The sequence below is a fragment of the Mustela putorius genome, unplaced genomic scaffold, assembly GCF_011764305.1.
Source record: "Mustela putorius furo isolate JIRA1106 unplaced genomic scaffold, ASM1176430v1.1 tig00003983_pilon_pilon_pilon, whole genome shotgun sequence".
NCBI lineage: Eukaryota > Metazoa > Chordata > Mammalia > Carnivora > Mustelidae > Mustela > Mustela putorius.
In genome coordinates, this window is record NW_025422123.1 from 2,407,406 (window position 1) to 2,420,101 (window position 12,696).

At 44.9% G+C, this 12,696-nt stretch overlaps 1 protein-coding gene across 2 annotated transcripts in view; it reads right to left on the reverse strand.

Moving 5' to 3' along the window:
- Window positions 1-410: 410 nt before the first annotated feature.
- Window positions 411-12,696, reverse strand: part of DCBLD1 (discoidin, CUB and LCCL domain containing 1) — a 66,971-nt gene continuing 54,685 nt past the window's right edge. For both annotated transcript variants that reach the window (XM_045071034.1, XM_045071035.1), the window contains 9 exons: window positions 11,600-11,641; window positions 9,966-10,174; window positions 9,263-9,384; window positions 8,859-9,006; window positions 8,663-8,770; window positions 6,684-6,765; window positions 6,333-6,382; window positions 5,324-5,443; window positions 411-2,427 (listed from right to left, as the gene is read on the reverse strand). In XM_045071034.1, coding sequence (XP_044926969.1) covers window positions 1,919-2,427; window positions 5,324-5,443; window positions 6,333-6,382; window positions 6,684-6,765; window positions 8,663-8,770; window positions 8,859-9,006; window positions 9,263-9,384; window positions 9,966-10,174; window positions 11,600-11,641 — 1,390 coding nt within the window. In that variant the 3' untranslated portion in view covers window positions 411-1,918. The remainder of the gene's footprint in view (window positions 2,428-5,323; window positions 5,444-6,332; window positions 6,383-6,683; window positions 6,766-8,662; window positions 8,771-8,858; window positions 9,007-9,262; window positions 9,385-9,965; window positions 10,175-11,599; window positions 11,642-12,696) is intronic.

Genomic DNA, 12,696 nt, shown 5'->3' on the forward strand with positions numbered 1-12,696 from the left:
AGAAGGACAAATACACATCCCTAACCCATTATCTGGTCAATCCACCCCATAGCTTCCCCATGCCAACAGCCTCCAAGCAAGGCACACCTGCAGCCCTCCCTTCTTTTTCCAACATGAAGCTTTCCATCCCTCTGCTGCCCTTCGGCTTCTCTGCCAAAATGCAAGCGATGGTGGCGGACTCCCATGCTATAGTAAGCTCGAGTAGACTTCACTTGCTTGGCGGGTCTTATTTCCAGACTAACTGGCTCAAGATCCCTCAGCTATTATGCAGCTGATCAGGGTCTGGAACCAAGACCTGCCTGACTCCAAACCCAGCTCTTTCCACTGTAACCGCCTGCCCTTTGAGGAAGACTGAGCCTCAGACGCCTTCAACAGCTCAGCTAGCAGACACCAGTGAGAGGCAGGGGCACTGCGATTTGGCATAGTTTATTATTACAATTAGTATGCATATAAAACCATGTAAACTCCACAAAGTAAACAGTTTATACCCTAAAATAACCAAAAAGTCTGCTGTGAACTTCCAGCACCCTATTTTAAGATTTATAGTTTCACACAAAGTCATAGTTATACAAATAGAATCACAATATATTTTTTAGGTAAAGGATTTTTTTTTTTTTTTTTTTTTTGGTCCACATTTTGTTAAACAAACACACATTTTCCTCTTTGGCAAAAGAGGGCAAATTCTGCACAGTAAATTCAACGCAAACAGATAAAAAGCACTGAACACGAGGTACGGCTGAGGTCTGGGCTAATCTGGAATCAGAGAGAACGCTGATTTTGTAAGAAACAAAATCAGTTCAGTTCCCCACCATCTCAGTAGAAAAGCTAGATGTGGATTTGGCCGCTGTCCCTTTTGCAAGAACACACCTCAAATAACTTTGTTTCATAGTGACAATGTGTTATTTCTGAAGAAAGTCACGCAAAGTGTGGGCGTCTGACCTCAGCAATATTTTTAATCTGAGGTACAAAAGCATCTGTCACAGTAAGTCCGGCTGTCATCACTGCGCCACCTTCATTCAGTTTGTTGGGAGAGCAGTTTTGGTGGCCCCTGCGTCTCCGCACTGGGCTTTGCGGACAGTTTGGAAAGGTGGATTTACATGTGAAAGCCAGACCGCCTCTGCGGGCAGAGGTAAGGAGGAAAGCCAAGTGGAATGAAGGCCCGTACCTCGGAGACCCAGGTCTGTCAGGCAGGGAAGCCGCCAGCGGCCCGCAGGAACCTATCCCAAGTGGCGTCCAAGGAACAGGCAGCTGCTGAGGTGGTTGTGTGCTATTGTGTTTTAATCTACAATCATAATTGCTAACAACCACCCTGGTGTGTTTCTCCTGCTTCAAGTAATTTCATTCCTTCCAAAAGAATGTTAGCAATGCTTTTAGTTCTGGTTATCAAAGGAAAGGAAACGAGCCACAATAACAACAAGATTAAGTTTAAACAGACCTGCTGCGAACACACTATCAGATAAAACAGACTTCGGGCGAACATACTATTACACGCGTTTCTGCAACAGCTTCAATCTCCCACTTAGCCTCTGTGCAGAAAAGCTGATCGAGCGAACTTAAGTTACTTTCATTCATGTTAAATACAACTCTGTACAGATTGCACATTTTATACGAAAGCAGCTCAGTGTCACAGAGAAATGAAAATGCCATCTGAAAATTGTCATTTTCCTAGCCCAACAGAACCCAACAGGCTCTTGCCCGAAGGGTCAGAACAAAACCAGATGCACTACTTTGTAAACAGTAGGAGGTGGGCCCTAGGGCTCCACCGCAGGATCCTATGAAATCTCAGGCACGCCCGCGCGCACACCCACGCACACGCGCGCGCGCACACACACGCACACTTGACCCCCCCTCTCCCGTCTGCCGCACGCCGCACACCGCTCGCGGCTCTGTACCGCAGCAGCGTGCTGTCACAGTGTGCTCACAGGAGAGCGGTCATGGCCGTGGGGCTCTGGGGTTGGAGGCAGTCTCTGGGAGCCGCATAGGCGGCGCTGGCGGCCGGCTTCGCCCGCGGCTCCTGGTAGTCCGGGTGGGCGCGCTCCGCCGTCGGGCCGCCGGTGGTGGGCTGATCGTAGCCCCGGCGCTCGGCGGAGGGCGCGGGGTGGGGCGGCGTCTGGTAGGGCGCGCCGCCGCCGCCGGCTGAGGGCGAGGGCGCGAGCGCCGGTCCCGGGCCCGGCACGTGGTAGCCGCCCAGCGCCGCGAAGGTAAGCCCCCGCGCGGCGGGCCGCTCCACGATGGGCGTGGCGTACTCCGGCTCGGGGTGGGTCAAGGGCAGGGCGTACTCGTGGCGGCCGGCCGACAGGGGGCAGTGGTAGTGGCCGCCGGCCCCGGTGCCCGGCGCGGCCTCGTCTGCCTCGGTGTCCATCGGGCGGAAGGTGGAGCCCTTCCTGGTCACGGTCCCCGTGCCGATCAGGAGCGGCGGCTGGTAATCTGCAATTAGAAGCGCAGGAGACACACCGTGTGTGCGCCGCCCGGACGCCCGGACGAGCCGGTTGTTGGCGAAGGCGGCGCCCTGGGGAACCAGCTCTTCTGAGTGCCTATACCACATAGCAGGCAGGATGAGAAAGCCTGAGGTGTAAAAGGCGGAGGTGCCACACACACGGGCTTACAGAACAGAACTTTAGGAAGCCTCAGCGGGTCGCGGGAACCTGGAAAAGGCGGAGAGGACGCTTCCCCACACCTGGGAGAGGGGAGGGAAATACCTCATGGAGCTCTCAAAATGGCTCTCGAGATGCCAGATTTTGGAGTGGAGGCAGTAAATACTATGAGGAACGGGACCGGTGATTAAACAACCTATTAAAAACCATGGAAAGAGAGTTTGATGTGGTCAGAGTATGAGGGACATGGGGTACTTTAATGGAAAACCAAGACCAAAAGAATAGGTTGGGGTCTAATGACAATGGCGATAATACCAATGAAGCTCCCATTTATTGAGTCCTTACTCTGTGCCAGGCACTATTCTAAGATACTAAGGTATCAATTAATGAAGTCTTCAAAAAAAAATTACAATGAAGTACTGACTGTTACTCCATCTGACAAACGGAAAACAGAAGCAGACTGAGATGAAGTAACTTCTCCAAGATCTCAAGGTAAGCACCCAATGGAGCCAGAGGTCGAGCTGAGATCCCAAGTGCACACTGTTAACGTAGACTCCCACATAGAGAACACTGAGTGCCGTACTAGCAAGTTTGGTTTAGTTCCATAAAAGAAACCTGCTGAGGATTCTAAAGAAGAGACTGGCAAAGTTAAAGGTAACCAGGAAGCTGACTAAAGAGGGAAAGATCAAAAAAATGAGAAAAAAAGAAAAAGTGTAAGTCACACGCAAGAGGTCTGGCAGCAGCCTTGGGAAGGCTATCCCTTGGAGACATGACTCAGGCAATATGTATTACCAACAATGTGGGGAGTGAGGAAAGAGGGGAGCTAAGACCCCTTCCCAGATGTTAAGCCCAGATGCCTGAGGTAGACAGTCGGGAAGCCACTCAGAAGAGAATGTATGGAGCAGTCATGGGGAGAGTTAGGAACAATGGGTTCAATTTTGGACCCACTGAGGAACTGGTGACATTCGCAGGTAGTCCCAGCAGGTGAGATTACTGACCTTTGGGGGACAGGGAGGGAAGTCGGGGCTTAGCAGCTGAGCAGATAAAAACGCAAGGAAGTGCTCTCTTTTGGGAGCTCTGGAGCAGGGGGGTCTCTCCTCTCTCTGAGGAGAGAGACTGTGGCTAAGTGGGGTGCGGGGGAAGAGCAAGACCTGGGGAGTCTCACAGTCAAGGTGCCCAAGAAGGACCACACAGTGGGGGAGGAGGACCGGCTGCACCAGAAGCTAAAGAACAATGAAAGGAATAAGAAGACAGACAAGGGGGTCTTCCCTCTCTTGTTTTATCTACAAGGTAGTACTAGAATTGGTGGGGGTCAAGGGGTAAGAAATAAGAAGATGGATTTTGGGTGGAGAGATGCTCTCTTTGCCCTGAAGCAGCTCAAGCAACCTTTCCACTGGTAGTCTTCTGCCTGATACAGACATGCACCACCTGGGAACTTCTGGGCCAGTGGGCCAGGGCATTGCCTGAAGGCCCACATTTCTAGCAAGCTCCCTGATACTGCTGGCCCTCAGAATGCACTTTGAGGAGCGAGAAGCTAAGCAGTGCTCCTAGAGTGCAGTTGGTGATGCCTACGTATCTGAGAACCAAGACAGGTCTGCAGAAAGAGTACACAAATTGAGAGCAAGTGTTTAGAAACTCACAGCAATTCAAGACTAACTTTATGTCCATTGCTCTAATAAAAGAATTAGAGCTTTGTATTTTGTATGTCTTTTAAAAAATGTTTTCTCCTAATTTATACAGTTGACCCCAAACAACAGGGGTTTAAACTATGTATGTGCAGTTATAGGCAGATATTTTTTTCAATACAGCATAGTACTGGAAATGTGTTTTCCTCTTTTTTATGATTTTCTTAATAACATTTTATTTTCTCTAATTTACTTTCTTCTAAGAATATAATATACACGGGCACCTGGATGGCTCTGTCAGTTAAGCAGCTGCCTTTGGCTCGGGTCATGATCCCAGGGTCCTAGGGTTGAGCCCTGCATTGGGCTTCCTGCTCAGTGGGGAGTCTGCTTCTCCCTCTCCTTCTGCCCCTCCCCCTGTTTATGCTCTCTCTCTCTTTCAAATAAATAAATAAATAAAATCTTTAAAAATATATATATATTATCTAATGCATAAAACATGTTAACTGACTGTTTATTTTATTTCTAAGGATGGATTCAACAGTAGGTTGTTCTTGTCTGCAATAAGCTATGAGTAGTTAAGTTTTGGGGAAGTCAGAAGTTATACATGGATTTTTGACAGTGCAGGGGGGCCAGCATCCCTAACGCCCTTGTTGTTCAAGGGCCAACTGTATTGTATTTTACAAAAGTATTAGTTCTCAATGAATTAGAAATAATTTTTTAAAAGGCAAAAGAAGAAAAAAAAGGATCCTTCTCCCAAGAAAGTCTGAGAAGCTTGATTTTCAGGGATGACTTATCACAACACAGAGGCCATTCTAACACTGGACAGCTTCTTTCATCTCCCAGCTCATCTTCTATAAGGGCAGGAGCTGTTCTTAATTCATCTTTCCAGTCCCTCTTTCTTAGTGTCTTCACCAAAATCTTAGCAACAGATTAATTCAGGGCTTCCAGATTTTCATGGTACCTTGGGGCCACTGCTATAGGTCTGTTCTAGCCCCTGTCAGTGTACTGGCCTCGTCTGAATGGGCTTATTTCCCTCCTGGTCTTGCTTCTCCCAGAAGCAGCACTTCCGACCCGAGAGCACCGTCCCAAGGGGTTGCCGCTTACCTGCCATATCACTTGTGATGAGATCTAACTTTTGCGTCATTTCCTTTTCATTATCATAGCTGATGGTGAACTCGGTGGACTGATGTCTGGCAAAGGGATATTTGATCTGCTTCCAACAGTCTGGAATAAAGATAACACGAAACACCACTAATATCTCAGAAGCATAACGTACATTGTCCATGATGTGTTTCTCGATGAGTTGGGGTCAGGCCACCTCCTGCTGGCTGACCTTACATGTAGAGAGTGGCCACGGCTCCTCAGATATATGTAGTAGAGACAGCATACTGCGGTCGTTACAACAGCGAACACCATTCCAACCATGCTTTCCACTTGCCTTCACGATGTATTTGTGTACCCCTTATGTCCCAGATTATCCCTATGTTACACTTGGTGGCATGGCTTCCCATCATCTGCACAGATGCGACACTCATGTCTCAGGAACCAACACTTTTGGCTCTTGAGACTCTGCAGAGGTGGTGTCCCAAAGGCCTCCTAAGATTCAGAGGTGTCCTTCCCTGCTGCTGTCTCTCTGGACTGTAGATGACTCATTGCATGGGCATCCTGTAGTCCTAAGGATTTTCTGCAATTGAACCTGAACCCTGCCTGGTTCTTCCTTTGCTTTCCCAGGATGGGAAATACCATGGAAGACTGGAGATGCGGGCCAACAACATACTTTGTGAAAATAGGGCTTTTATAACTTCTCCTGGGTGACAGGCAATGGGGTGGCCTAAACTCCAATACCCTCCCTCCAAAAAAAAAGAATGTTGATAAATGATGGGATAATGCTGAACAAAAGTTAAAGTAACTGGCCATGAAAACTTCCAGTTGAAATAAAGAGATATGATACAATATTCCATCCCTTTTAGGCTTGCTAACTTAAAGGCTATAGAGCTTATTTTTTTAACCATGTTAAGTGTGGGCCACAGACCTAATAATGCTTTTAATTTGCAGACCCTGTCCCTTCTCTAAGACAAAATAAAATCATAGATAGAGTTTTCTGTAAACCAACCTGTTTTCTGGGCCTTAGCTGATCCATATGGATTTCCTTTCTTCTTCTTCCTATAGAGACAAAAGAATCTTACTTGAAAAGCTTCCTAAGTTGTAAGTATTATTATAGAAGAATACGTGAATTCTTCAGAAGAATAATTTAGTATAAGAATTCTTTTAGAATTTTAGAAGAATTTTTAGTAGAAGAATACTTTCTACCCCTACCCAACTTGTTTTTAAAACATGTATTAACATTTTATCTTGGCCAAAGTAAGGCTGCTTCTCTACACATGAACATCAGAAAAGCAAACAGTTTGGTTTTGTGATTATTTGCATAATTAGAGAAGAAACTTAAAAAAGCCAAGGCACATACTTTCTAAAGGCTGCAAAGATTCCTATTCCAAGCAGCAGGGCAAGGAGCACCGGCAGAATTGTAACAGCTGTGATGTTTATTCCTAGGAAGAGGGAAAGCCGCCATATTAAAACAGAAATGAGCTGCAGCCCAAGTTCAGTCTAAAACTCAACATTGATTTGAAAGTTCTTCAACGGTTTAATACGGGTTAAATGAATTTGTGCTAGGCATTTCCTGATATTAGAAAGCAAACAGAGGGGATATAAAATTCTGGCTCAAGTTTAGGAAAATAATTTTTTTTTTCCCCAAACGGATTAACATTTACTCTGAACTTGTTGGGACGACATTAGGCTTCACAATCAGAATTGAGGGGAAGGTTTTACGCTGGCCCACCCAGCTGGTTGGGAGGTAATCAGCTCAAGGAACCAGTTCCCCCAGATGGTGGGAGGCTTTGCACGTGTGCACTAACAGTAGCTGGGGGAAAGGGAAGAAGAGCCCTGGGCTTCCTGTTACCAGGACTCTGGAGCAGTGGGCTAAGAGGAAATGCAGCCCGATGACCTCAGAGAGCATTTCCACTCTGCTCACAGAACACCATGTCTTCCTACTTTAAAAAAGGAAGTCACTTTAACAGCTACTAAAGCAGGCTCCAACCTTGTACGCACTATGCAAACTAAAGGAGGAATATTTGTTCTTCACCCTTTATCTGTGATCCTTGAGAAGGGATCATCAACAAAGGGATGATCAGGAGTGGAAATGTGTAGTTCATGAAATGGGGGGGGTGTGAAGGACCTTCAAAAGGAACAAAAGTCGTAAATAACTGGGTTATTATTTACCAGAGTGGAAGTTTGGGAGAAATCTAAGAACTTAAGCTTCCAATAATAGGGGAATGGTTAACTAAGTGATGGTATGTCCATAGGAAAAACACTATAAATGTATTAGCAACTGTGTTTTTTAACTATTTAATAACACTGGCAGATGCTCATGATACAAGGTTAAGCAAAAAAATCTATGCTACAGACAAAATATGTGGTATGCTACCATTTTTTCTCAAAGATATAGACAAATATGGTAAAGCGGATACAGTGGAATATGGTGATTATCTGTGGATGCTAATTTATGGCTTATTACTCTCATATTTAGATCTCTAATCTTTCTAAATTTTATAAAATTACACAAATCATTTTATATTCTGAAAAAAATAAATGTACTTTTAATGTTTACTACTTGAATAGGTTATATGTTTACATATTTAAACTTCAAAAAGTTTACGAAAGTCTCCCTCCTACTTCTGTTTCTCCTCTACAGGAAGCCAGATTATGTTTCCTGACATTCTTCCAGAGTTTTGGAATGATTATCTCTCTCTATATATATATATTCGTTCTTTATTCCCTTTTTTTAAAAAAATTATTTATTTGAGATAGAGAGAGTGAGCACAAGCAGGCAGAGGGTCAGAGGAAGAGGGAGAAACAGACTCACTGTGGAGCAGAGAGCCCAATTTGGGTGGGGCTCTATCCCAGGATCCTGGGATCATGACCTGAGCCGAAGGCAGACACTTAACAGATGGAGCCACCCAGGCACCCCTCTTCATTGCCTTTTTTGCTTTTTTTTTTTTTTTTCCTTTTTTGCATACTTGGTAGAGTGCTACATGGATTATCCTTTCCTTTGCAAATTTCCTTAAGTTTGTCTCTATCCCAGAGCTTCCCCATTACTAAACATATTTATTTTTCATGACAGCAGAGTATTCCATTGTATGGAGGTGATATGATTTTTCCATAAAATCTTTACCCGGTGTTTGAAGGGCAAATACTACTTTTTCTACTTACAGTTTTGCACGGAAGAGTTGTGATTATACATCACTTTACACATACCCAGCTACCTGTGGACCTTCTGACTCCAGACATTCATACGACAGAGAAAAAAGTTTTTGTTGAAGCTACTGTAATCATCACATAGAGTCCGATTATCCTCCTGAGGAAACCACAAAACAGTTAGTGCTCTACCTGTGGGTACTTCTGGAGAGGGGACGGATTTTGTGATCATCTCATCTTCTCTTTCAGTGGCACTGACAGTGTTTGGACTTGCTTTGTGCAACACCAATGAATCATTACCTAAGGTAGAGGAGATGTTGGAAGAACCCCATGAGTAACAACCATCTGTGAGAGGGCAGGAGCAGAGCCAAGTAACTCGCTGACTTGCCTTGTGTGATCTGGCAGCCAAAGAGTTCCACTTTCAAGGCTATCCTCTGGTGCCACGTCTGGGGGACAACCCGCACGTATCTAGCCACGATGGGAGGGATAAAATTATTCCTCACTGGATCCCGAAAATTAGAGTTGCCTTGAAACACCTGTAGAATCAAATAACTTTAACCTGAAGAGGCTGGTAGTTAGCTCCTCTGTCTTTCCCACCCGACCCCTAGCTGGTTTTAGGACACCAAAGCCAGGAACCCAGGTCTGCTGTAGTTCTGCAGACACGCTTGGTAGTGAAGCTACAAGGCTTTGCCAACAAAGGCAGTGCTGCAGATCTGTTTTCTGGAAACACACTGATAAAACATTTGGCGACCTGCTCTCCCACTCAGTTCTTTCCTCCAAAGTTTCTCTTACCTTTTCTTTATTACTCGCAATTCCTTTATAGGTCCTCCACTTGGAGTTGTTTTTGAACTTCATCACGAAACTCTTAACGTAAAAGTTGAAATTTGACTGTGTGGATCCTGTGGTCATAATTCCTTGTAAGAAAATATTACTGATAGGTTAGATTTTACAATATATATAGCATGTAGTACAATTCCAGGTTTCTTTTCTCTTTCTTTCTTTTTTTTTTTTTTGTTTCCTCCTTGAAATCTTAAATCATTTTACAGACCAATTATTCTTATTTGCATTTTAAAAACTGACCACAGCTGAGTGTTTCCACACTGACAACATGCCATAAAAAGGTTTCATCTAGGGGCACCTGGGTGGCTCAGTCGGTTAAGCATCTGCCTTTGTCTCAGGTCATGACCCCTGGATCCTGGGATCAAGCCCTGCATTAGGGAGCTTGCTTCTCCCTCTCCTCTGCTGCTCCCCCTGCTTGTGCTCTCTCTCTCTGTGTCAAATGAATAAATAAAATCTAAAAAAAAAAAAAGTTTAATCTAATCCCTATATCCACACTTAATAATCTGCACACAGGCTCTTCCCATCAAGACAATGTGAAGGCCTGTTACTTTTAGAAAAGACACAGAATACTTTGATGTAACTAAAGAGGTACCTACCTATGCAGCTCAGAAATATAATTTCAACTGCCCGTCATTTTGCATTTGTGAAACTGTACCTGTTATTTTCTTTTTCTCTCCCAAATCAGTCTCCAGCCACTCGCGCTGTTTGCGGTTCTTGCCACTGTCCCTCGAAGCCCATGACAGGTCTTGGCCCTGAACTTGGGCATGGCCAGGAGACCAGTGAACCTCTTCTCCCATCTCACTGACCCACTGCCAAGAAGCTCTGATCTGTGTTTCAGGTTCCAAACTCAATGATCTGCTGCAAAAAAAAAAAAAAAAAAAAAAAAAAAAAGCCAAAAATGTATTTCAGATATAAACACAAAATTAAAGCAAAAAAAAAAAAAAAGTACTCCAACTCATGTAGAATAATTTAGTTGATTTATTTCCATTCTGGTATCAAATCAACTGTTTAATTACGAGTTTTTAAAAACCTCTACTTTTCATCTGACTCATTTGTACTGTGGTCCCTTCCACTTGCTGCTTTTCTTTTTAATGGATCTCACTGAAGTCACATCTCCTATAAATGACATCTCTTTGTTCCCACTATAGATTTTCCTTTTGAGATCTCTACATTCACCCTCATTTCAGCAAAGTACAATGTGTCTTAAAGGTTTAAAATACCACGTTTCTTCTCATTTGATTAGAGGGGACATTATTGTCTGTGTTCTTGAAGAGAAAGGACATCGGGTGTTCTGAAGATCAGTAAGTCGTACTCAGCATTGTCCTTAGGACTTAACTTTTACCATGTCCAAGACAATGCAGAGGTTAGCAAATAAAGGCTACACTCCTCTCCTGGACAAAGAAGACATATTCATATTGTTCTCCTGGAAACATTTTACTTTATGTTGAAAGAATATTTCCACAGAATGAATTTTGTGACGGAGGGGCTAAAAAGCCTTTATTTTGCACACTCATGTTCAATCACTTTATTCAAGATAAACATAAATCAAACTATAATATTTAAAAACTTTTCCTGGGGTGCCTGGGTGGCTCAGTGGGTTAAAGCCTCTGCCTTCGGTTCGGGTCATGATCCCAGGGTCCTGGGATTGAGCCCCGCATCGGGCTTTCTGCTCAGTGGGGAGCCTGCTTCCTCCTCTCTGCCTGCCTCTCTGCCTGCTTGTAATCTCCGTCTGTCAAATAAATAAATAAAATCTTTTTAAAAAAATATAAAAGCTTTTCCTGTTAAAATCTAACAGAGAGGCATTTATCTTAACATAAATGGCATTTTGAATTTTTACTTTTTTGGCATAAAGTTTGACAGAGCTTAGATTATAAAGAAAAATATGTTCTACTTCATGCTAATTGAGTTACTGTCTCGGTGTTTTTTTTGTTTTGTTTTTTTGTTTTTTAAGATTTTATTTATTTATTTGACAGAGATCACAAGGAGGCAGAGAGGCAGGCAGAGAGAGAGGGAGAAGCAGGCTCCCCACTGAGCAGAGAGCCCGATGCGGGGCTCGATCCCACGACCCTGGGATCATGACCCGAACCAAAGGCAGAGGCTTTAACCCACTGAGCCACCCAGGTACCCCTGTCTCAGTGTTTTTAAGTTACAGCATACTTGTTGCTGTGTGACCTGTGGCGGGGGGAAAGAAATAAAATCCTTTAAACTTTATCATTGGAGGGGCCTTGGAGGAAACGCTACCACTGAAGACTTTAAAATATCAAATTCTTAAGAGAAACAGGATCCTTACCATTGGAGGTGAAGAGAAATCGCTTGTCGGACAGGGAACCACTGCAACAATAAACACAAACAGGAGGAGGTGAGTTGCTCACCTGGGTCGCAATGGCGGACACAGCACCACAGCCCAGGCACCACAGAACCTTCCCGCACCTCATGGGATCCTCGCCGCACCCTGGCAAGGCTCTTAGCTTCTTCGTCCCTGGCCTTCTAGAGAGAAACTCAGCACCACTGAAGGGAAGCAATGTTCCTCAAGCCACCCAGGTGGCAAGTGGCCAGGGCTGTGAGTTACAGCTGTAGGGTCAACATCTTGTGTGGTTTCAATCATTGCCTCATTGTGTGGGGAAGGGAAGTGCACACATACAGTCTCGGGAACAACCTTAAGACCCAGTTAATTAATCCCTGGCAATGGAGGCAGAAAGAATGACAGCCCTGAATGCTCCCGTTTGCTTCAGTAGCCGCCCTGGCGCACCCCAGCTGCGGTCTATGGTCAAGGACCACGGAGAGAAATGAAGAAGACCGGCCATTTTTAGAAGAATGACCATGTCATTTGCTAGCTGCCTTCTCCACAAACTTTGCTCCTTCCCCAGTGGTGCCACTCTGGGGCAGCCTCAGCCCCGTCTCCCTCCAGTCATGCTGCTCCCTACTGTGGTAAGCGACACACAGCCGTGAGCCATCCTGATGCTGGATGACAGGTGCGGTGGGAGAAAACTCACAGCATCTCACGGACCTGGCCTGAGCTGGGCCTCGCCCCTGGGGGACAGTCCCATGGCTGAGCTGGCATTAATCCCTGGGCCTGTGGACTCTAAGATTTCTACAGTGTGTGGTACTCTCATAGGCAAACATCCTATTGGCTTTGTTCTGCCGCTGTCTCCTTCGGTGGGGAAGAGATTCTAAGGCCCAAGACCATATCTACCTTTTTGTAAATCCCTTACCAACTCAACAGCATAAAAATACGTAGAAAATACGGAGTTCTCAAGATGAATCTTGCGTGCATAGTACTCACTATATTGATACTAGAGAAAGCCCAAGAGGTAGATGTCACTGCTGTGCTCAATTACTTTACAATCTGAGAGTACTCCTTGTTCTTTAAATGTTTAACTCTGAAT